Consider the following 25265-nt stretch of genomic DNA (forward strand, 5'->3'; position numbering starts at 1 on the left):
TAATTTTTTGAAGATTTATTTATTTATTTGAAAGGCAGAGTTACAGAGAGGCAGAGACAGAGAGAAGTCTTCCATCTACTGGTTCACTCCCCACATAGCTGCAACAGCTGGAGCTGTGATGATCTGAAGCCAGGAGCCAGGAGCTTCTTCAAGGTCTCCCACACGGGTGCAGGGGCCCAAGGACTTGGGCCATCTTCTACTGCTTTCCTAGGCCACAGCAGAGAGCTGGCTCGGAAGAGGAGCAGCTGGGAGTAGAACTGGCCCCCAGGTGGAGGCTTTACCTGCTACACCACAGTGCCAGCCCCTAAGTTTTAATTTTTGCCTGAAGTGAGGACCAGGAACTAGGCATAATATAGTTAGCATGAGCATATTTACCATTTTCCTAGCCTTTTTCAAAGACAACTTTTTTTCTCTCCAGAAACATTTAAGGTTTCATTTCCTAAGTACAATTTTAGGAACACAGTAATTCTTCCCACCATACCTACCCACCCACCCACACTCCCACTCCTCTTCCTCCTCCTTCTCCTGTTCTCATTCTTATTTTTTACTAAGATCTATTTTTAATGAACTTTATACACATACGATTAACTCTATACTAAGTAAAGTGTTCAACAAATAGTAAGAAAAAACTCTTTCTCAACATTCGAGACAAAGGCTATTCAAAGTCATTGCATCTCGAAGTGTCAATCTCACTTCTATAGATTACCTTTCATGTACTCTGTTAGCTATCACCGATCAGGGAGAACTTATGGTATTTGTCCTTTTGGGACAGGCTTATTCCATTAAGTATGATAATTTCATCCATTTTGTTACAAACGATAGGATTTCATTTTTTTTTTACCACTGCATAGTTTTCCATGAATTGAGCTGCAATGAACATGAGAGTACAGATAACTCTTTCATATGCTGATTTCATTTCCTTTGGGTAGATTCCCAGGGATGGCTGGGTCATATGGTAGGTCTATATTCTGGTTTCTGAGGTATCTCCATACTATCTTCTACAGTGGCTATACCAACAGTGGTTTAGGGTATCTTTTTCCCTACATCCTCGCCAGCATTTTTGTTTGCTGATTTCTGTATGAAAGCCATTCTAATGGGGGTGAGGTGAAACCTTATTGTGGTTTTGATTCGCGTTGCCCTGATAGTTAGCGATCCTGAGCATTTTCTCATTTGTCCATTGGCCATTTGGATTTCCTCTTTTGAGAAACGCCTGTTTAAGTCCTTTGTCCATTTCTTCACTGGGTTGTTTTGTTGTGGTGGTGTTTCTTTCTTTATATTGTCTGGTTATTAATTATCAATTGCATAGTTTGCAAATAATTTCTCCTGTTCTGTCAGTCGCCCCTTCATTTGAGGTTGCCCCCTTCAGTTGAGGTGGGTAGAACAATTACACACAGAACACAGAAATGTATAGATAAATCAGACAAAAGAAAAACACTTATTTAAATAGAAGGGCAGAGCAGAGGGCAAATTAGAATGCAGATACACAGACTCTAGGTTCCTACCCAGGTGCTAAAATTGAGTCACAAGTTTGACTCAGAGCTTAATGGCAGCCGAAGTGAAAAGGGAAATACATTGAATTATATAATTGGCTTGTCTGTACTAAAGACACATCAGTTACTCAAGGGTAGCAAGCACTTCACGATGCTTGGTTCTAAAGGAGAACCCTTTCATGGGATTTCCCGTAGGGAATACAGGTGATCAGCACCCAGTAGCAGTCCTGTGGTAAGTGTACCAGTGAGTGTCGTGGCACATTCTCTTCTAGAATCCCTTAGCGCACGCAGAGGACACAGCACTCACAACACAAGTCAGTAAAACAGTGTTGGCAGGAGGTGGTTAAGGTTTCCGTGGGGGTCAGGTCTGTGGTTTTCTGATGGATCAGCTAATACAGTGTGGATTACCGAGGGCAGGTACAAGGGACCTTCAGACTATGCACAGATTAAATTTATCTTTTAATTCTATTGTCTAGGAATGTTTTGAAATCTGTTTCCACACATTGTTTGGAACTCAGGAATCTGATCAGCAGATGGTAGGGGGCTGACAGCCTCTTGTGATGAGTGAGTCATCCATTAAGTTTCTCACCTAAATAAAGACATTCCTCTCACATGGTAGTGGAAGGAAGGAGCCCTTACAGGCAATCCAGGATTTTCCTCAAAAAAAAAAAAAAAAAAAAAAAAAAAAAAGGCAAGTGTTCAAGATTATCAATTTTTACCCAGAGGAGCAGAAGGTCTGCAAACCCACAGACTGACTTTTTTGTCTTTTTCCTGAAGTCTACAGCAGTTGCCACAGTTAGAGATCAATAGATTGCACATCTGGCACACCTGGCGGCTCAGCCCACAGGGCCACAGCCTGCTGGGCCGAGTCCAGAACGCAAGCCCACCTGCCTGGGCTTTGTTCCCGCACTGCACTGCTCTGCTGGAGAATGAGGGCTTGGACTGAACAATTTGCAAATAATCTATTAGTTGCTCAGTCTGACTACGGAAAAACTTGAATAATGCTCTCAGGAAATGTCTGGCTTTTAGCAAAGTAGCTGGCCTATAAATCCATCTGAAAGAGTTACTTGCAAAACATTAAGAAATTAATCTGATATTTAGTGGCCGGATCTAAGTCAATGGAATTCAAGGACATACTCTGAAATAATCATTTTAGTTTGTAACAGATGATCTCAATTCATTCTTTCTGACAAATGAACAAAATCAACTACATATTAAAATTCATCAAAATAAAGTATCATTAGCATACAGGAAGACAACGGACTTTTTACAGATTTTACTTATTTATTTGAGAGATAGAGTTACAGAGAGAAGGAGAGACAGAGAGAAAGGTCTTCCATTTGCTGGTTCACTCCCCAAGTGGCTGCAACAGCCGGAGCTGGTCCCATCCAAATTCAGGAGCTTCTTCTGGGTCTCCCACATGGGTGCAGGGGCCCAAGCATTTGGGCCATTTTCTACTGCTTTCCCAGGCCGATAATGAAATTTCTTCTTCTTTTTTTTTTTTTATTCAGGAAAAGATATCTAGGTATCTAAAAATGGTTTCAAATTATTTAAATACAGGATAAAGCAAGAAGGGCCACAACTTGGCTATTTTATAGGCCATGAAATACTTTCTGATCTGCCTGAGCAGCAGTTCTATTGATCTGGACTTTCAAGCTCGAGTCCTAGTTTTCTAAGAACTGGGACTCTATGTTTAACTCAAGCAACTTAACCTGAAACTACTTTGTATCTGCAGAGTCAAAGCATGAGAAATCATTTGAAGCTACAATCTTTCTTTTAAAAGCACAATTTATTGTTTCTATCTGTAAAAGTATACATGTTCACAATTTATAAAATAAAGACCAGAATTAGATTACTTTTCCCCTTATTTATTTTGAAAAATTTCTAACAGTGTGCTATGCAGGCCAAAACACCCAGTTACAAATGCTCAGCCAACGAATTTACCCACAGCGTCTTGGCAGTCAAAGCGAAAAGGGAAAAAAAGCAGCTAGTTATGTAATACACATTACTTATAAAAAGAAAACACATCTGTTACTCAAGGGTAGTCAAATGTTTCACGACTTCTGACTCTGAGAGAAAATTCTCCTGTATTCATACAAGGAACACGGAGTGCTGTCACACACACAGTCCTATGGTAAATGCACCAGCGAGTTCTGTGGGCCGTGTCTTCTAGAATCCCTCAATGTCAGCAGAGGGTACACGGTGTGAAGCTGGCCCTCTGGGGGTTAACAGCATGAACTCTAAGCCCCAGCTACCTGGATCTGAATGCCGTCTTCATCATTTATTAACCGTGTGACCTTGAGGAATTAGTTAACCTTTCTGTGTCTTTGCTTGATTTATTAAAAATATTGTGATTAATAAGATCACCTACTTCAGAGGCTAATGATTAATGTGATTAATAATATCACCTACCTCAGATTGAAATGCGGTAACACACACACCATGCGGCTGGCACATAGTAAGCCCCAGTATGACTGCAGAAGTGGTCAAATATATATGTACGTGTTCTGTCCATAATTGCAGAGGAAGGGCACTTAAATCAACGAAGAGCCTGAGGGAAGGTTTCCTGGAGAGACAAAGCCTGTGCTGGGTCTAAATCTTCTTCTACTGCTGAACTGCTTTATGACCCTGGGCAGCGTTACCTGCTGAAACTGAGATACAATGTCAGTGGTCGATACAGTAATCCAGTGTCTGCAAAATTAAAGGAGATGATCTATGAGGACTAGATAAGCAAATGTGCTACAGCACGGCATTTACAACAATAAATATGTTTCCTTTTGGATCTGCTGCGAAGATAAATCAATTACTCTTGCATTTAACTTTTATTTGTGGCCATTTTTTTTTCAAATAAACAGTTATAGTTTAGAAATAACTATACATAAATATTCCTTCAGATGAAAACAAGACTACCTGGAGGGTAGTAAGTGGCACCACCAGCTCAGCACAGTGCTCCTGGTTTTTTTGTCCCTGTGGAGATACACCCTGGTAACTCCTGCTCACTTCTGAGGTATACAGTACCTACCCAGTGCAGGTAAGGACAGCTCCTTAACTTCCATTAGGTACACCTGATAGATCCCTCAACTGTATCCCTTTATATAGCCCTCATGTCACCTCCTGCAGATTCTGTTATCATTACAGTACATTTATACCTTACATATGGCAACAAATAATACTTATGTGTTTCTCCCTCTCCAAACTGGCACATATGTACTGACTCTTAATGTTTGGTGAAGTGATCTGGGTAGGATTTGGAAGGTGCAGTTACGGGTAAAATAACATAATATAAAGTTAGTAGGATCATCTAAGAATTAATGTGAAAATTATAGACTCAGCCCGAGCCTCTCCTTTGACAGATGGTAAAGCTAAAACCTGGAAAATTGAGTGATTTGCCCAAGGTTATCTAGCTAGTCAATGGCCAGGACTGAGACTAGAACATCCCACTCCCATCAGCCCAGCCAGAGGCCAATCCACTACACTGATCTGCTTTGTAGACCCAGTGATTTGGCGTCTGCCTCCGCTACCCACTGAAGTTGCTATTGCTGTCACCCATCATTCTTTTTTTTTTTTTTTAAAGATATATTTATTATTTATTTGAAAGGCAGAGAGACAGAGAAAAAAGTTTTCCATCTGCTGGTTCACTCTCCAAGTGGCTGCAACAGCTGCAACTGGGCCAATCTGAAGCCAGGAGCTTCTTCCAGTCTCCCACAGGGTGCAGGGGCCCAAGCACCTGGGCCATCTACTGCTTTCCTAGGCCATAGCAGAGAGCTGGATTGGAAGTGGAGAAGCCGGGACTCAAATTGGCACCCATATGGGATGCCAGCATTGAAGGTGGTGGCTTTACCTGCTATGCCACAGCACCAGCCCCACACTAATCATTCTTTTGCTAAATCCAGTCAGTGCTTTCTAGCCCTAGATATACTTGAACTATTTGTTGTTTCTAGCTCCATGGATCCCCTTCCATCTTGCACGTCTTTCCTACCTTGACTTCCAAGGCACTACATTCACCTCATTCTCCTTTCATCTTCCTTGCCACTCTTTCTCGCCACTCTTTCTCAAACTTTGTGGGCTTCTGGTCACTCTCCACCTGCTTTCAAAGTTGGTGCATTCTGGGGCTGGTGCTGTAGGCTGAGCCTCCACCTTGCAGTGCCAGCATCCCATATGGGTGCCGGTTTCAGGGCTGGCTGCTTCACTTCTCATCCAGCTCCCTGCAGATGGCCTGGGAAAGCAGCAGAAGATGGCCCAAGTGCTTGGGCCTCTGCACTCACATGGGAGACCCGGAAGAATCTCCTGGCTCTTGGCTTCAGATTGGCCACTTGGGGATTAAACCAGTGGATATAAGACCTTTCTCTGCTGTAACTCTTTCAAATAAAGTGGGTCCCAGGGGGCTCTATCCTTTCTACTCATTATTCCTTCTATATTTTCTCCCTGATCAATCTCATCTATGCTTAGGGCTTAAAATATCCATTACATGGGTTAGTGTTCTCCAGATCTGCTTTTATTTTAACTCAACTTTTCTCATTTTTGGATAATTTGACTATATATGGGGCGTTCCCTCTGGCTGTGGAGGTGCTGTCAATCAAGTCACCACCACATTGCTATCATCTCTGAAGGGGCCCAAAAAGTGGTACCCTTCTTTTCCTGATAAAAGAGAATGTTGCAGGAAACCAATTACTTTTTATTACTGACTGTATTAGTTTCCTTTTGCTGTTGCAACAAATTACCACAAGCTTAGTGACTTTAACCAATACAAATTTATTAGCTTATAACTCTCAAGGTGAGTCTGGCCGTGGAGATGTGGTCAGGGCTGTGTTCCTTCTGGGAGCTCTAGGGAAGAATCCGTTTTCTTGCTCTGTCTACCTTCTAGCAGGGGTGGAGAACATCTGAACTGCAGGCAGTATAAGGCCCATGAAATCAACTGGTCTGGTGCTGCCAAGGCAAGGACAGGGGAGACCTGAAATCCACTAAGTCTACAGCAGGTGAATTTTTAAGCTGATAATTGCCTATGGCCCAGGCATGATGTTATAAATATCCACATGGCCCTTGGCAGAAAAACGTGTCCCCACCCCCATAAGGCTGCCTGCATTCCTTGGGTCCATTTGGAGGCCAACAGTGTCTCATTTTCAAATTTCTCTCTCTCTCCTCTGCTTCCATCCTTACATCTGTTCCCATTCTCTCCCTCCGCTTCCAGTCCGGTGATCCAGGATAATTGCCTCAGAGCCTTAATTTAATCGCATCTGTAAAGTTCCCCTTGCCAAGTAAGGGAACAGGTTCTAGAGCTCAGAATATGGGTATCACGGGCAGGGGGTCAGTGGGAAGCATTATTCTGTACAACAGGACAAAGATGGCCATCACCTATGGCGAGGATTTCCTAATGCTGCACGCTGGAATTAAACAGGTTTACTGGCTTTGTAGCCCTGCACCAAGCACCCTCACCCCAAAGCAGCAGAGGAGGAACCAGGGCAGTTCCCTCTTTGATGAGAAAAAGAATGGCATGGAGTTCACATGCCCTTTCTCCTTTTCAGTTCATCAGTCAGGAAGTCACTCCACCCTCCTGGGTGGGCACAGGTACAGGGAACAGCTGGGGTTGTTCTAATGATGCCATTCCACACGGAAGGAGACACTGCGGGTGCAGAATAAGCGTCTCCCCAACAAATGTGCCCGCATTTGATCTCATCATCATGGCCGGCACAATCTGACCATCCTCCTTAGGAGTGTCCACCGCTATTTAGAAAGGTACACACCTGTGGATAACCCGGCCTTCTGATCTTACTAAACCTCACTACCACCAACCCCAGCACCCGCACTGGACAGCTGGCTGCTCACTTCTCAATGCAGTCAGACCTACCCACATCTAGCCCCTCTTCCACGTTCCCACCGCTGAAGTTCTTACCCCACCTTGTCTGGAGTCTCCCTGCCCCATGTCCATTCCCACGTCCTGTTCACGAAGTTTCCCTTGCCTGGAACTAAGTCCTTCCCAGCTTCGCCCCCACTCCCGCACCCCGGTGCCCCAGCTTGCCCAAGGCCCTAGGGGGACGGACTTGCCAACATCACCCAGAGTCGCATTTGCACCCAGATTCACTAACGCCATTGTTCCAATGTGTTCCTCATTGCTCTCGCCCCACGGCCTTCTTGTAAGAGAAAGACACTGTCAAGTCTGGTGGGCGTTACGCTTTACAAAGCGTCTTTTCCCATATTAATCTGCTTTAGCTTCGCAACTTTCCAGTGTAGACTGGACGAGCATGGCTCGGTTCGTCACGCCCCCAGCAGCCCTCGACAACCGCGCACCCAGACCCATCCTGCACCCGGCAGAAGCTGCCCATCCGGCCCGCGCCAGTCTGGACGAGGCCACCGCTCTCGCCACCACAGGCGCCCGGACCTTGCCATCCGCAGTGACGTGCCCGGTGACGCCATACAGTGACGTGGGCTGACGCGACTCTCCCGCAGCCAGGTGCGGGAAGGGCAGCCACGCCCTGGGCCCTTGCTCGGGAGGGCCAGCAGGTCGGGCCGCTGAGGGGGGAAAGCGGCGGAACCCGCCCAAGTTCTCCCCGGGGCCCTAAACCCTGGGACTCGCCGGCCCGCGGTCGATCGGTTGCTAAGTGACGCCAGCGCGCAGAGGCGCGTGCGCGGCCACGGCGCTGTGCGTGAGAGCGGGCGCGCGCCGCGGCGGCGGCGGCGGCGGCGAGGACGGCGGCGACGGCAGCGGCCGAGGGGGCGGTGGCTACGAGGCGCGCGTGCAGCAGGCGGAAGAGGCGTCTGTGCGGGCGGCTAGGTCGCTGAGGAACATCGTTGGGGTGAGTAGCCGGGGCCTCGTAGGGGAGGTGGGGCCTGGCCGCACCTGCTGCGCGGGCCCGGGGGCGCGCGCCCCCACCGTACCCGCGCGCGCCGCTCCACGCCCCTCCGCCGCTTTTTTCCGGGGGGCGGGGAAGGGCTGGGGACGGGGGCTGACGAGGGTCAGTTTCTGGGCCCCGGCGCTCGGGGAGGCGGGAGTCCTGGAAAGGGAGGTGGGAAGGAGGTAACTGGGGGTGGGGGGCTCCCAAACAGAAGACTGAAGGGAAGCCCGAGTTCTCTCAGCCGCCCCGCAGTCTGTGTCGGACGCGGCAGCCTGAGACCGGGAGGAGGCGGAACCGGGGACCCCGGGGCTGGGGTTCGGAAAGTTTGGGACCGCCGGGCCCTCGTCGCCCCCGCCGCGGCCGGGCTCAGAGTCGGAGCCGGTTGTCATGGAGAGAGTTGTGAATCAGTGCCTGCGTGCGGCCTCAGACACACCCATGGCGACCCGGGGAAGGCCCCCCGCGAGTGTAGCCGGCGGGCGGCTGACCTGTTGCGGGCGGTGTCCGGCCTCACATGTACGTGCGCGGGCTTCCTCGGCACCTGTCACGTTGGAGGCCGAAGGGCTGCCCGCCCCCCTCTCTGCTTACTTTGTGTTGTTACATCTTCCAGAACCGTGTTGGGATTTTGTCATTGACAGGGCCAGGGAAGTGTGGAAGCCCTGTTTTTTGCTTGTTGCTTGCCCAGGACGTGGAGACAAGAGGGAGTTCAGCGTGTGGGCTGCGCGGTGTTGGACGGGGGAGTTAGTCCCGAGTGTAGACGTGCAGCGGCTCCCTTCTCGGGAGGACGCGTGGTGGTCCTGGTTCCTGCCGTCTTGGAGGGAGAGGCGTGTCGGAGGCCGGCAGGAAGCCAGCCTCTTAGGAGTTCCTTCTTCCTGGGGCAATGCTTAGAACCGGTGGGGGGAGAGAGAGACCACGCTGGAACGTAATCAGAAGTTTTGCCAGGAAATTAAGGAGGACAACTTCTAAGTTTTCATCCAGCTGTAATATCCTGTGATTCAGTCCAACAACTGAGGGTTGCCTGAGGTTCTTCCGTCCTGGGACCGGTAGCAGCCCTGTTTCTGTAACACTTAGAGCGCTCACAAGGCAAAGTCTCCCTCTCAGGACTGTACGAGGTATAGGACAGGAATCGCCTGTGTTTTCTTCCTCCCGGTTTGTGTGTCTCCAGCACCTGGAAAAGTGCTTGCTGCAGAGTGGGTATGCAACAGATACCTGAGGGATACTGTGTTGCATCATTTATGCATAGTGGTTGCTCTCTGCACGGATCGCATTTCTGTTCCGCTCATTACCTGCGAGTACTTACAGAAGTGGCCCCTTTTACTCCCACTGTTAGGCTAGATGTGGCAAGAAGATTTGGGGGTGACGAACGACTGAAGGCCTGACTTCTTCCTTCAAGAGCACACGGTCTACCTGGGAGAAGGAAGCATCTTTATGTTTATGAAAGAATTGTGAAAGCAAATGAGGTAGTAGGCAAACTAGTGCTATGTGAGGGCTGCCCGAGTACTTTGCAGTCCTGTAGAAATTTAGAAAAGATGGGATATTCGGGCTGTTAGGGAGCTCTTTGGAAGAGGTAATATTTGAACTAGTCTTTGAAAGAAGTGCAAATTTTGAATTAGAAAAGAGGTAAGAAATCACCTACTGAGAATTTGGTCGACAGAGGATATACTGAGGAGTCTACAGGTCTGGTGACTGGAGCAGGTCTCTCAAAGGGAAATATTAAAGAAATAAGGTTTGGCAGTCTGGGAAGGAAAAACATTAAAGACTAAGGCGGGCTTATAGGTGTCCCACGGATAACAAGGCATCTGTTTGCAGGGTGGCATGGAGTTCTGTTAATTGTAATAAAGAGTAAATTTTATCCTTACTTAAAAGATACTATGGTTCAAACAGAATCAGGTTGTTACATAATTTCGATTTCAGTTACTAATTGGGATGAGTGCCTCACTAAGGGTGGTAGTCAGCAATGTGTGTCTCAGTTTCTAAAATCGACCTGATGTGCTCGGGCCGTTCTATTGGAAATTTACTGAAATGTATAGAAAGTAGTCATCTAGCCATGCTCAGTGACACAGTTTTGCCTGGGATTATTTTTTATAGTAGACTATGAGGTTTGTAGTTATTCCTGGTCCTGTAAAAAAAAAATGCAAGTAATATTACTTGGTAAAGGAGTCTGCCTGAAGAAGGAAATTAAAAAATGTTACCAGGGTTGGGTGTTGTGGTGCAGCAGGTTAAGCTGCAGCTTGCAATGGTGGCATGCCATATTGGAGTGCCAGTTGAGTCCTGCCTGGCTCACCCACTTCCAATCCAGCTTCCTGCTAATGCTCCTGGAAAGGCAGTAAACGATGGTCCAAGTACATGTGTCCCTGCTACTTTCATGGTAACTGAGTGGAGTTCCTGGCTCCTGGCTTTGGCCAGGATTTGGGTAGTGAAGCAGCAGTAGGATGGAAGATCTCTCTCTTTGTCCCTCCCTCTCTCTCTGTGTCACTGCCTTTCACATAAATAAATAAATCTTTAAAAAGCTGACAAAAAGAATTGAATAAAGATACTGCTGCTGAATGTTGAACTTTTTTAAAAAATATTTATTTGAGAGGTAGAGTTACAGACAGAGAGAGGGAGAGACAGAGAGAAAGTCTTCCATCCACTGGTTCACTCCTCAAATGGCCACAGTGGCTGGAGCGGAGCTGATCTGAAGCCACGGAGCCAGAAGTTTCTTCCAGGTCTCCCACATGGTGCAGGGGCCCAAGCATCTTCCACTGCTCTCCCAGGCCATAGCAGAGAGCTGGGTTGCAAGAAGAGCAGCCGGAACAAGAACCAGTGCCCATATGGGATGCTGGCGCCTCAGGCAGAGGCATAACCTACTATGTCACAGTGCCGGCCCCCAACCTTTGGTTTTGTTACATCTTTCATTATATAAAAACTCTATTTTAGTGGTGTGTAAGGCTGAAGTTGAATTGTGAACCAAAACGTGTAAAGTTACAACAGCAAATGTTGCATTATTTAACAACTCAGCAAATATTTATCGAGTACTGGCTAAGGCTAGCCACTCTGCTGGGTGCTGGGGAGACATAGATGAATAAGACACAGTATACTCTCTGACATACTAACTGTTCATGAGAGGAGATAAACCATAGCCATTATATGTTGTGATAAGGTGATCACTTTGGGAATGAATTAAAGTGCTGGGGAATAGATCATTTGTTTGGCTGGGGGAAAAGCTAATAGTCAAGGAAAGCATTGAAGAGAAGAGGATGGAACTTCGCTGTGAAGGTTGAGTAGGATTTTGGCACCCGTAAAGGTAGAAGGAGACATTTCAGGCAGAGTGGACAACCAGAGTTGCTGCAAATTAAAACTGAATGGTGTTGTTGGAGATAACTTAGTTGTTTATTGTAGGATTGTTGCATGGCAGCAGAGATAAGACAGGAAAAATGTTTTTGGGAACAAATTATGAGGGGATCTCCCACTGCCTTCTAAAATGCCTAGACTCCCCAGCTTACCCCAGTGAATTGGCAGTGGAGAGCAGTGGAAGGTAGAAGAATCAGATCAGAAAACTAATTAGCAGGTCATGTGTAGATTGTATTAGAATGGAGAGACAGGGAAAACCAGTTAGAGTGTAGATGAGAATTGTTGATAATCTGAAGGAGGACAGTGGGAGTGGAGAGATTGTAGAGACTTACTTTTTTTTTTTTTATTATTTACTTTTGTTTTATTTCAAAGGCAGGGAGAGAGAGAGAGATTGATTCTACCTGCTGGTTTGCTCCTCAAATGTCTGTAATAGCTAGGTCTGGGCCATGCTGCAGGCAGGCGCTGGTAAATCATTCCAGCTCTCCCCCATGGGTGGCAGGGACCCGGATACTTGAGCCATCACCTGCTGCTTCCCATGTTATGTGTTAGCAGGAAGATGGAATTGGAAGCAGAGCTGGGACTCACACTAAGGGACATGGGCACCCCACACAATATCTAAACCACCGTGCCAGTTTCCTGCCCGAGAGACATTTTAGAGGTCAAAGTCTAAATGTTATGACCAACTAGAAGTCAAGGAGAGTGAGAAATCAAAGATGACATGACTAGCTTGAGCAGCTGGTTGACCATGAAGACACTAATCAGGAGAAGGAATACATTTGTGGAGGAGAGAAGAAGTGATGGCATGTTCATTTTCATGTCTTTGTGAGGAGTTCAGCAAGATCCACTAGGCAGGTGGGAATTCTTTAGGGATTATGAGAAGGTTAGGCACAGTTGTAATGTAGGTGACAGCCCAGGCTGCGGGAGCCCACAGCCATCTAGGAAACATGTTAATGTAGTAGTTTGTGGACTTTGGAGTTAGGAAGACCTGAGGTTAAATCTGGGCTTTTCCATTTATTGGCTGGGTGACCTTGGGCAAGTTATTTAACCTCTAGCTCTTAACTCTTTTTCCAAATTAAGGAATAATTATGGTTTTTAAGATACACTCAAGGGAGGCCGGCGCCGTGGCTCACCAGGCTAATCCTCCGCCTTGCGGCGCCGGCACAACAGGTTCTAGTCCCGGTCGAGGCGCCGGATTCTGTCCCGGTTGCCCCTCTTCCAGGCCAGCTCTCTGCTGTGGCCAGGGAGTGCAGTGGAGGATGGCCCAGGTGCTTGGGCCCTGCACCCCATGGGAGACCAGGAGAAGCACCTGGCTCCTGCCATCGGATCAGCGCGGTGCGCCGGCCGCGGCGGCCATTGGAGGGTGAACCAACGGCAAAGGAAGACCTTTCTCTCTGTCTCTCTCTCTCTCACTGTCCACTCTACCTGTCAAAAAAAAAAAAAAAAAAAAAAAAGATACACTCAAGGGTGTAGCAATTTGCACATGTCTAGCTTATAAATGTTTAATAAGTGGCAGCTGTTGGTGTGATGAGGGTACTTCAGAAGTTTGTGGGAAAGTTTATTTTGGTGCAAAAAGATGTGAAATCCATGCAGTTTTTATAATATGCACCTCCCATGACCTTTTTGAAAACCCCTTGTATTGTTAGCAGTAGTACATGTAGAGGTAGTAGAAGGGTCCGGCTACCCCTCAGAAATGCAGAGTCATTTCTGGAAAGGACAGTGCATGGAACTTTTGGAAGTCACTTAAATTGGTGTTTAAACTTAGATCAATTCTTGTCTTGGTCTGTTTTGTGCTGCTGTAACATAATATCAGAGCAGATAATTTATAAAGAATAGAAGTTTATTTCCTCATAGTTCTGGAGGCCGGGAATTGCAAGATTAAGATGCCAGCACTGGTGAGGGCCTTCTTGCCATGTCATCACATGACAGAGGCGTCACATGGCTGAGGGACAGCAAAGAGGGCTGAACTCATCCCTTGTAAGGAACCCGTTCCCACGGCAACAGTGTTAAGTCATTTATGAGGACAGAAGCCTCCTGGCCTAATTACCTTCTAAAGGTTCCTCCTCAGCACGTGCATTGGGAGTGAGGTTTCCAACATGTCAGCTTTGGGGGCCACACTCAAACCAGAGCAGTTCTCAAACATGAGCACGCATCAGACAGTTCGAGGCCTTGGTGGGACATGAATTTCTGGGTCCCACCTCCATATTCTTCTGCTTTAGTAGGTCTGGGTTAGGGCTTGAGAAGCTGCATTTTGAACAAATTCCCAAATGTTAATGCTGCTGTTCCCAGGCCCACACTTTGAGAACCACTGACTTACAGGGAGGATGAAAGAAGAGGAACTGGCATAGGCACTAATGCAGAGGTTGGGATTAGTGGAGAACCAGGAGAGAGTTTTGGAGAAGAATGGAGAGTTTAACAGCCTCCGGACGCTTTAGGTCCACCAGTATGGTTTCTAATTTCATAGCCCTCCTGTCATCTTCCTTGTGTCTTCTACAGTCTAGTGTAATGCCTGGGACCTAGCAGGGCTTCAGTGAACCTTTGAAGTGGCTTACGCCGTCCTTATGCATAATTGCATGTACCTCACACACAGATTTCATTCATTCTCTTGAGTCTGCTGAGTCAAGGGGAGGACACTTTCCAATTTTACACACACACAGGAGAACTATGGGAAATTTCTGCTATGTAGCTGTTGTGTATTTGACTTTGTGTTAGAGCTCCTCCCCCCCCTCCTCTTTTTTTTTTTTTTTTTTGGCACAGATTTATTTATTCACTTGAAAGTCAGTTACAGAGGGCGACCCACACCCACTCATCCAGAGAGAGAGAATCTTTCATCCATTGATTTGCTCCCCAGATGGCCGCAATGGCTGGGGCTGGGCCAGGGCAAAGCCAGAAGCTTTATCCAGGTCTCCCACGTGGGTGTCAGGGGTACTTGGACCATCTTCCACTGCCCTTCCCGGGCCTATAGCGGGAGCTGGATCGGAAGTGGAGCAGACAGGACCTGAACCCATGCCCATATGGGACACCAGAGTCTCAGGTGGTGGCTTTACCCACTGTGCCACGTCAGCCCCTCGCCCTTCCAATGACAATACATCTGAGAAATTATTGTTAATATGCCTCAAGATTCCAATTTGAGTCCTGGAGTTTGAGAAGGGAGGCACATAATATAAGTATTCTCGCTGTTCCTGCAAAGTTTTCAGGTAGGTAGATGTAATGGGCAAAATATGAAGGAAAGAAACAGGAGGAGGTGCTAACATAGGAACATGTAAGTAGAAGAATCTAAATCTAAGGACATATTCCTTGTTTGCTGATAGAACTTGGGTCTTACATGCCGTATGTACTGAGGTCTTCTGGCATAGGACAAATATTAGCCCTTTTCTCAGTTAGGAAGTTATAAAGGATTTCCATTTTTAAGGAAATAAAACTAGCTGTGCCAAGTTATAAACACATTTGTGAAGGGATTTCAGAAGTTAAAATGGAGCTTTATGGCTGACAAGCTAGCTGCCCGTCATGCCTCCTCGGTGCCTGTTCTCTTATTTGTTCTCCCAACTAACATTGATTGATTAAGCACTTACTGTGCACCAGAACCGTATGAAGTGCTGGGCCTGGAGAAATTATAATTGCCCTGGCCTCTTAAGACTTGCTTTATTAGGAAGCAATGTGTACACACATGTATATTGTTGGAAAAGATGCCTTTTACAAACTTAAGCTTATATTGAGAAGGACAGACATTGAGAATTGGAAGTTAAATTCGTTCAGCCTTATGTATGCAAGGGCCCAAGGGCCATGAAAAGTATGGAGATATATAGATCTTAAAGTTAGAATTGTTTATTTGTTTAATTGAAAGGCAGAGTGTCAGAGAGGGAGAGACAGAGGTATCTTCCATCTGCCACTGGTTCAATCCCCAAATGGCTGTGACAACTATTGGGCCAGGCGAAAACCAAAAGTCTGTTTGAATCTCCCACTGGGTGGCAGGATCGCAAGTGCTTGGACTACCATCTACTGCCTTCTCAGGCACATTAAGCAGGAAGCTGGGTTGAAAATGAAGTAGCTGAGACTTGAACCATTTTAGTAATAAAATTTGTTATAGAGGGGAAAGTTATTTGGAGTTCTATAAAGTATATGATAAGTTTATATAAATATATATTTTTAAAGATTTATTTATTTATTTGAAAGAGTAATAGAGAGGGGGAGAGACAGAAATCTTTCATCAGCTGGTTTACTTCTCAGATGGCCACCATAGCTGGGGCTGGGCCAGGCTGAGGCTAGAAGCTAGGAGCTTCTTTGAGGTCTTTACGTGGGTAGTGGGGGCCCAAGTACTTGGGCCATCTTTTACTTTTCCCAGGCCATTAGCAGAGAGCTAGATCAGAAGTGAAGTAGCAGGACTCAAACCAGCGCCTATATGGGATGCTAGTGCCCCAGGTGGCAGTTTTACCAGCCACAATGCTGGTTCCAGTTTATATAAATATTGATTATACAGTAGGTACTTGGGCTTATTGATTAAGTACTCAGTTTTGATTTCAGCTTATAAAATACTATATTTCAGAAATTATGATGAGTCCCAAGTCCATGTTAACCCCCTGGACATCCCTTTGCATCTGAGTATGAGGCACAAATATATTCTGATGGCTTGGGTCCTTGTTTTCTTGGTTTGCAAAGTGCCCCTAGGATAGGTGTCTTGTCACAGTAGGTTAAGCCATCGCTTGTGATACTGGCGTTCCATATTACAGTGCTGATTTGAGTTCTTGCTGCTCCACTTTGGATCCAGCTTCCTGCTAATGTGTCTGGGAAGTTAGCGGATGATGCCTGGGATCCTGCCACCCATATATGACTTCAGCCTGGGCCAGCCCTGCCTGTTCTGGCTGTTTGGGTAGTGAGCCAGCAGATGGAAGATCTCTGTGTCTCCTTTTCTCTCTGTCACTCTGCCTTTGAAATAAATGAATCTTTTGAAAAAGGATAGTCTTTTGCCACAAAAAATAAAACAAACCAAAGTATACCATTAGTACAGATAAGCAAAAGGGTTATTAACAAGCAGCTGCTATTTATTGAGTGGTTACATTATGCCTGGCCTTTCTGTATACAGGTGGTAATGAATCTTTATAATAATAATAACCTTGTAAATTAGACATTATCCCTATTTTGCTAACAAAGCACTTAGTTCCAGAATAAGGAGACATTTGTAGTTCAGCACGTGAGGGCAGGACAGGGCCTCAGCCCCAGGCTGATGTGTGATCTTTCTCCTTTGTGTCAGTTTCTGGTTGACATGGGACCCTAGCATGCAAGTGTCCTAATGGGGAAATACAGTCTCACTTCTGATTTAGGAAAGGTTGCTGGCAGAAGTTAGAGTTTAGAGACTAGCTGATACAATTAGTGTAGTTAGGGATGGAGGGGGAGGAGTGCTGGACAGTGAGAAATCGCAGTGCTGATTCTCTTGGGAAGATATTTGACCTCAGTTGTTGTTGTTTTTTTTTTTTTTTTTTTTTTTTTGAAGTTGACTGACAGGAAATTTTACATCGAAGTTCAGATTTCCCACTTCTTTATGTACAGATGCAGAGTCTTTTAGAGGAGGACCTGTACTTTGTCAAACTAATGGCATTTAAAGTAAATCCAGAACTCTCTCTTAAAATTTCTTAAAACCTTACCCCCAGTATATGCCTCCATTCTCTCCATACCACTTATTTCTTCTGCCAAAATGTTTATTTTTTTAATCTACAGAATAAATAAGTTCTAGTAATGGTTTAATATGGTTATTCTAATTTGATTTATCCCTGGCATTTTGAGGGAGTCATTTTTTTGGTCCTATTTTAGTCATTCCTGAAAACGTACTTATTTTTAAAGATTTATTGCTTTTTCTCCAGAGCTCTTTCTTCTTCACCTTCTCTCTTGATCTCTCTCTCAACCCCCCCCCCCCCCCCCCCGTCATCCTCTTCTCCTGGCCTGTCTGGCTTCCCCCACCCTACAATAAACCTTTCCTCTAACTCTGGTGTTTGATGTGTTTTGTGGTAGCCTTACATTGGTGTTGTGACTCGGATCCAGGATCTCCTGTCAACCTTGCTCTCCCCTTGGGGATTTGAGGTACTTTGGGATCCTGGACCCTGGCCAATTACAAAGCACACCCCTGGACCTTCTTCCACACTACCAAACGCTTCATGATCTCCATCCATACACTGGCCTTTCAAATTCCTGAGATAAGACAGGGTGGGCAGGGCATCCACTCAGTGCGACTTTCTATGGGTTCTACTCAACTTTGTCCCCGAAGTCCTGGTACCAGGTACTGTAGCTCCTATGGCCTTGTGCCTCTGTGGACTCTGTCCGAAAAAACAACACCAACAACAAATACCCAAAAAACAAACAATTTATTTTCTTATTTGAAAGAGTTAGAGAGAGAGGGAGAGACAAGGTGAGAGATCTTCCATCTGCTGGTTTATTCCCCAGATAGGGTTGGGCCAGGCCAAAGCCAGGAGCTTCATGTAGGTCTCTCATGTGGGTAGCAGAGGTCCAAACAACTGGATCATCTTCTGTTGCTTTTTCCCAGGCCATTAGTAGGGAGCTGAATTGGAAGTGGAGTAGCCAGGACACAAACTGGTGCCCATTTGGGATGCTGGTGTTGCAGCCGGTGGCTTTACCTGCTACGCCGCAATGCTAGCCCCCACATTCCTGGAAACAGAGACTCTATCTTTGTAAATAACAGTCAATTTCAGAGTAAATATTTCTATAGAATTATGTTCTGCAAAAGGAACAATTATTAAACCCTGTTTTAGGTATCTCTTGTTCTATAACTTTGTTTATGTCACAGTTTGTGTGGGTCAGGAGTCGGGAGCAGCTTAGCTTGATGGTTCTGGCTCAGAGCAGCTGATGAGCTGCAGTCAAGCATTGGACCAGTGCTGCAGCTGCGTGAAGGCTTGACTGGGCCTGGAGGATCTGCTTCCAGGTTGGTGCACTCAAATGACTGTCCAGAGGCCTCTGGTCTCTCCAGGACTGCAAGCTTTCACAGTGTCAGTTGGCGTCCTCAAGAGCAAGTCTTGCAAGAAGGAAATCATAGACCTTTTATGTCCAATTTTGAATATACATGCTGTCACTTCTGCTGTATTCCGTTTGGTGCAAGTGAGTCCCTAAGTCCAGTCGACACTCAGGGGAAGGCAGTTAGGCTATACCTTTTGGTGGTGGTTTGGGAGGATGAGATCAAATTATTTGTGGAGATATATTTTTTAAAAGATTTATTTATTTATTTATTTGAGAGGCAGAGTTCCAGACTGAGGCACAGAGAGAGAGGTCTGGAGAGGTCCTCCATCTGCTGTTTCACTCCCCAAATGGCCGCAATGTCTGGAGGTTGGCAGATCCGAAGGCAGAAGCCAGGAGCTTCTTCCTAGTCTCCCACATGGGTCCAGGAACCTTAATGCTCAGGCCATCTTTCACTGCTTTCCCAGGCCGTAAGCAGGGAGCTGGATTGGAAGTGGAGCAGCCAGGACCTGAATGAACTGGCACCCTTATGGGATGCCGGCACCGCAGGTGGATGCTTAACCTACTACACCATAGCGCCAGCCCCTGTAGACATATTTTTAGGCGATCAAAAATCCTTCTTCATCTGATGCCATTTCTTTAGCTGAAATAATTTGTGTTCCAGCCCATGTAATTTTTCTGTCTTGTGTATTGACGCTGTTTTTTGGAAATGCTCTGAAGAAAAGATAGTGGTTTTTTAAATTTAAAGGAAGTTTTCATAAATTACAGATTTATTTAGAGTCCTTGAAGTTTTTCATCTACCATATTATCTTTGGTACTAATGCAGCCAGAATACTTTCATTCTTGTCCTCTTTTATACATCTATTACATCTATATTTTTTTAAAGATTGATTTATTTATTTATTTGAAAGTCAGAGTTAACAGAGAGAAAGAGGCAGAGAGAGAGAGAGAGGTCTTCTATCCTCTGGTTCACTCCCCAGATGGCCACAGCTGTACCAATCTGAAGCCAGGAGCCTCTTCTGGGTCTCCCACGCTGGTGCAGGGGCTCAAGCACTTGGGCCATCTTCTACTGCTTTCCCAGGCCATAGCAGAGAGCTGGATCTGAAGAGGAGCAGCCAGGACTTGAACTGGCACCCATGTGAGATGCCAACCCTTCAGGCCAGGGCGTTAACTGGCTGTACCACAGCGGGGCCCCTATACATCTATTCTTATACAGTTCCATTCATACCTAGTAGTTTAAACAACAAATCTAGGGGCCGGTGCTGTGGCGCCCACATGGGAGACCCAGAAGAAGCTCCTGGCTCCTGGCTTTGGATCGGTGCAGCTCTGGCCGTTTTGGCCAATTGGGGAGTAAATTATCAATGGAAGACTCTCATTCTCTCTCTCTCTCTCTCTCTCTCTCTCTCTCTCTCTCTCTGCTTCTCCTCTCCTTGTGATTTAAATAAATCTTAAAAAAATCTAAAATAGAATAAAACATTTCTAGGCAAGATAATTCATCTTATTTACCTTCCAAACTTTAGAAGAAACGTGCTTACTCTGTCTTGGCACGCGTCTCACCTTTCATAGAGCACAGTGATGGTGATTTTGGATTGTATGGCTTAGATGAATCTGCTAATTTATATTAAAGTCCTTTGGGTACTTTACAGATTTCTCACCTTGTATGAGGTCCTAAGTATATCTATTGTATGCCAAAGTTCATTCTTCAGATAGTGTATATAGAACATGCTGGGGTTAGTTGAGGAAACTTTTCAGACTACATCACGGTTAGGGTTATATTCTGGCACTTTATGTCTTTAGACATTAACCAGATCTTAGCTTACCACTGTTACTGCCAACAAATGTCAATTATGTGCTGACTCTTTTAACTTTAGCCTAATTCTGCACATACAGAAAAATTGTAATAGTCCAAAAATTCTCATGCAACCTTCATCACATCCCCCAGGTGTTAATATGTTACTACATTCGTTGTGTCCTTTTTTCTCTCCCTTTTTTCCTCCTGAACTATTCAGTAGAAGGTTACAGCTACAGTGCCTAAACCATCAGTGTACATTTCCTAACAACAAGGATATTCTCTTCCTAATAACCTTATGATCATCAAATGCTGTTATCTGATCTACAGGCCTTATTTGTACTTCATCAGTTGTCCTGATTGGCTTATCCACAAAGACTTCTGGCAACAAAAAACCAACATAGAAAAACAAAACAAAGCATAAAACCAGCTGCCGGCATTGTGGTGCAGCAGGTTAATCTGCTAGGCAGCAGATTAAAGGAGCATCCCATGTGAGAGCACTGCTTGGCTTCCCAGCCAGCTCCCTGCTAATGTGCCTGGGAAAGCAGTGGAAGATGACTCAAGTACTTCACCCCCTCCTGCCCATGTGGAAGACCAAGCGGAATTCCAGACTGTTGGCTTCAGCCCGGCCCAACCCCGACCATTAGGGCCATTTGAGGAGTGAACTAGCAGATGGAAGATCTTTGACTTTGTAACTCTGCCTTTCAAATAAAATAAGTCTTAAAACCAAAAAAACAGCCATGAGGTGCATTCAGAAGTGTATTTGGTTGCCTTTTTGGGGGGATCTCCTTTAATCATCAATTTTGTCTCTACAACGCTGGCATTTTTGAAGCATCTAGGCCAGGTTTATTTATTTATTTATTTTTTGACAGGCAGAGTAGACAGTGAGAGAGAGAGACAGAGAGAAAGGTCTTCCTTTGCCGTTGGTTCACCCTCCAATGGCCGGCACACCGGGCTGATCCGATGGCAGGAGCCAGGTACTTCTCCTGGTCTCCCACGGGGTGCAGGGCCCAAGTACTTGGGCCATCCTCCACTGCACTCACTGGCCACAGCAGAGAGCTGGCCTCAACCGGGACAGAATCCGGCTCCCCGACCGGGACTAGAACTCGGTGTGCCGGCACCACAAGGTGGAGGATTAGCCTAGTGAGCTGCGGCGCTGGCCAAGGTTTATTTCTTTCCTTTTTTTTTAAATTAATTAATTAATTAATTTGAAAGTCAGTTACAGAGAGAGATCTTCCATTCTCTGGTTTACTCCTCAGATGGTTACAATGCCTGGGGCAGGGCCAGGCTGAGGCCAGGAGCCGGGAGCTTCTTCCAGGTCTTCCACGTGGGTAGCAGGGGCCCAAACACTTAGTTCATCTTGCTGCTTTTCCCAGGCCATTAGCGGGTGTTGGATTGGAAATGGAGCAGCTGGGGACTGTTCACCACACATATGGGATGCCAGCGCTTCTGGTGGCAGCTTTGCCTGCTGTGCCAAAATATCCTCCCCCCCCCCCCCCTTTAAATAGAATGTTTAAACCTCATTTGAGGCTTGTCTGGTCATGATTAGATTCCACATTATGCATTTTTGGCAGGCATATAGTAGATGTGCTGTGTTTTCTCAGTGCTTCAAGCAGCAAATGATGTTGATTTGTGTCATTTTGGGGGATGTTACCTTTGATGTTAAGATGGGTTCCACTGATTTCTTCATATAAAAATACTATTTTATACTATTATGATTTTCCCTTTGTAAGTAATAACTATCTTTCAGGGAGATACTTTGAAACTATGTAGACCTCCTGTACCCCTCAAACTTGAACTCACTTGTTTTGGGATCCCTTGATGATTTTTTCTGAATCAGTTATTACTATGATTGTTACTAAATGAAGATTTTTTTTTCTAATTCCATCATTTCTTTTACATTTATTAGTTGGTTTTCCCCTAATCAAGTAATCGATTAATTAATCTCTCTCTCTGATCTCATCGATTCTTATATTGTTTAGTGGGTTGTAATTCTTTACAGTCAATCATGTTTTTTTTTTTTGTCCCAGATTTGATCAGTGGGAATGCTTTCAAGCTGCCTTCATGTCTGTCTGTCTTTTTTTTTTTTTGACAGGCATAGTGGACAATGAGAGAGAGAGAAAGGTCTTCCTTTTCCGTTGGTTCACCCCTCAATGGCCACTGCGGCCGGCGCACTGCGGCCGGCGCACTGTGCTGATCCGAAGCTAGGAGCCAGGTGCTTCCCCTGGTCTCCCATGGGGTGCAGGGACCAAGGACTTGGGGCATCCTCCACTGCACTCCCGGGCCATAGCAGAGAGCTGGCCTGGAAGAGGGGCAACCAGGACAGAATCCGGCGCCCCAACCGGGACTAGAACCTGGTGTGCTGGCGCCGCAGGCGGAGGATTAGCTTATTGAGCCATGGCGCTGGCCTAGTGTTTTTCTGATATGTTGTCATTGTTCTTTGATCACTTGTTTGTTTCCTGGTACATCAGGATAGTCCAGATTCTTCGGTGTTTCCCCTGTCCAATGGCCCCTGCATGATATTATGTTTTTAGAAACCAGATCTCCATGCAGGGTGTGCTCAAAGCTATTATGGTGTCATTGTTTCCATGCCTGCTTAGTAGACAGTTAACAGGGGCTGTGGGTTTCCTGTTCTTTTGCATATCTATTAAAAACTGTGAGTTCACACCAACACCTCCAATTCCAACCCTACGCTGTGGGGCATATTCATTCCATTTCCCTTTTCACATTTGCAATTCCTGTTAAATAAAAATTTAAAAGGCTATTCACTTGGACAGAACTCCTGCACTGGGCCTAGCAGACCAAACTGATATAGAATTTAATCACAGTAACTGAGCTTGGGTTGGTTGCACAGAGCCCTGTAGCCAATTACTAATTAAGCTGTAAACAATTAACTGGATTAGCTGTAGCCAGTTGACTGGTTGCTTGGCTAAAGTGTAGCCAGTTGAGTTATTTTCTCATGCCTCATTTCTGTGTTTTTCTGTAAATACTGTCATATCACATTGTTGTTTGGAGTTCTTAGAACCTGCCCTGGCTCTGGTACCTGCCCAATTCTTGAATCATTTTTGTTTCGCTTTGCCTTAACACTCTACCTAACTTTAATTGGTCTAAGGAATTCAACCTTTAATCTTCTTTCTTCAACAGTGAGAATCTTGCTCCCTTTATGAACAGTATTTACTTACTTGCATATTACATGCCTGGAAAGTAGTTCAAATTTGCTAATCTATACCTCTGTGAAAATGATATCCACCAACTGGAGTTAAGCATTTTCTTTTTACTGTTAGTTTGATGGCCTATGGTTCAAATACCGTGTTCAGAAGTTAATGGGGCAGGGCATTGTGGTGCAGCAGGGTTAGCTGTTGCTTGAGATTTTGACATCCCATATTGGAGTGCCAGTTGGAGTCCTACCTGTTCTGTTTCCAGTCTAGCTCCCTGTTAATGTGCCTGGGAAAAGCAGCAGATAATGGCTCAAGTGTCTTCTGACAGCCATGTGGGAGACCCAGATGGAGTTTCTGGCTTTGGCCTGGCCCAGATCTGGCTGTTGTGGTCATTTGGGGAGTGAACCAGTATATGGAAGGGATCTGTTTCTGTCTTTTTCAGTTATTCTACCTTTCAAATAAATAAATGCATATTTTTTTAAAAGTTAATGGGTTAGTTCTTTCCTGTGTGCGGTCCTGTTCCTTCAGTGTGATTATGTTATTCATCTGAAATACACTTTGGCTCATTTGATTTTGTTTGTGTATCATATTAGGCTCCCCTCCCTCCATTTTTGTTGATTTTATTTATTGTGAGTATATGAAACATGGTTCCAAAAGTTGGAAAGCTATTTTCAGAGAAGTATCCCTCCTATCTACCCTGTCCCTACACCTCCCCGCCATGTAATAGATATACATCTGTGAAAAAGCTATGACTGTGGTAAATGCTTCATGTAGGGGGTATGGAGTAGCATACTGAGTCATACAGATATGCAGATCTTCAGCTGTAGTAAATGAAAGCAAATTTTTCTAAAGTGGTTAAGCCAATCCAGTGTCTGTGTTGAGATTTTATATTGACAGCGTGAGTGTCATTCACATCAAGTCTGCTTAATTCTTTTGCTACATTTTCAGTACCTGGCTAATGTTAGAGATGAAAGGAAATTTAATGAAAGAATCCTGTCTGTAGAATCTCGACTACCTTTTTAAAAGAACCACTTTTTGAAGAAGTAATATGTGAACATGGTACACATTTAAAAATACAGTATGCAGTGGGAATTAAGTCTCTCATTCTTACCCCCCATAGTTATCCAGTGCCCTCTGTGGAAACAGCCAGTGTTATTGTTTCATTGACTTGCCAGGCTTGTTCTAGTATTGGGGGTGCAGGGGGAACAAAATAGGCCAAAATCTGCCTTTATGCAGCTTCCATTCTACTGAGGAAAATTAAAAATAATAGTTTCAGTATATATGGCGTATTTTAACATTGTTTTTTAAAATTGATTTATTTATTTGCAAGAGAGAGTTACAGAAAGAAGGAGGGAAGGAAGGAGACAGAGATCTTCTGGTTGCTGGTTCACTCCCCAAAATGGCCTCAATGGCCAGGGCTGGGCAGGGCTGGGCCAGGCTGAAGCCTGGAGCCAGGAACTTTCCTAGGCACATTAACAGGGAGCTGGATTGGAAGTGGAGCAGCCGGGACTAAAACTGGAGCCCATGTGGGATGCTAGTGCTGCATGCAAGGGCTTTACCCACTGTGCCACAGCACCGGTCCCTGTTTTGGTATTCTTAAAGGTTACCTACCGTATTTACCTACTGCATCTAGCCTTTTCTCCTATATTGGATGTTGTTCCATATCAGCGTAATAATGCCTACAGAGTACCATGCCATGGTTTTCTTAATACAA

General features: G+C 45.4%; 2 protein-coding genes across 6 annotated transcripts in view; one reads left to right on the forward strand and one right to left on the reverse strand.

Annotated features, from left to right (window-relative positions):
* Positions 1-2754: 2754 nt before the first annotated feature.
* Positions 2755-8709, reverse strand: LOC127493266 (translation initiation factor IF-2). Its single transcript, XM_051855966.2, has 3 exons — positions 8653-8709; positions 3903-8554; positions 2755-3019 (listed from the first exon to the last, which is right to left on the reverse strand). The coding sequence occupies exons 1-2, from the start codon at positions 8707-8709 to the stop codon at positions 7694-7696; spliced, it is 918 nt and encodes a 305-aa protein (XP_051711926.1). The 3' UTR covers positions 2755-3019; positions 3903-7693.
* The window catches only part of BTBD9 (BTB domain containing 9), a 435326-nt gene continuing 418204 nt past the window's right edge, over positions 8144-25265 (forward strand). Inside the window, exon 1 of one of the 5 annotated variants that reach the window (XM_008262867.4) lies at positions 8144-8281. Coding sequence is in view for 3 of the 5 variants with exons in the window: in XM_070074117.1 (XP_069930218.1) it covers positions 8708-8833 (126 nt within the window). In the remaining 2 variants the exon portion in view is untranslated. Of the gene's footprint in view, positions 8282-8596; positions 8834-25265 lie in introns of those variants that run through there. The other 4 variants (XM_017345091.3, XM_070074117.1, XM_070074119.1 and 1 more) reach the window with 4 other exon arrangements.

Source organism: Oryctolagus cuniculus, chromosome 5, assembly GCF_964237555.1.
Source record: "Oryctolagus cuniculus chromosome 5, mOryCun1.1, whole genome shotgun sequence".
Classification (NCBI taxonomy): Eukaryota; Metazoa; Chordata; class Mammalia; order Lagomorpha; family Leporidae; genus Oryctolagus; species Oryctolagus cuniculus.

Coding starts and splice junctions, on each gene's coding strand:
- LOC127493266 (XM_051855966.2), bottom strand. CDS start 8,709: ATGACAACCGGCTCCGACTCTGAGCCCGGCCGCGGCGGGGGCGACGAG. Junction 8,555..8,652: donor GGGGCGACGAGGGCCCGGCG/GTCCCAAACTTT, acceptor GGCGGCTGAGAG/AACTCGGGCTTCCCTTCAGT.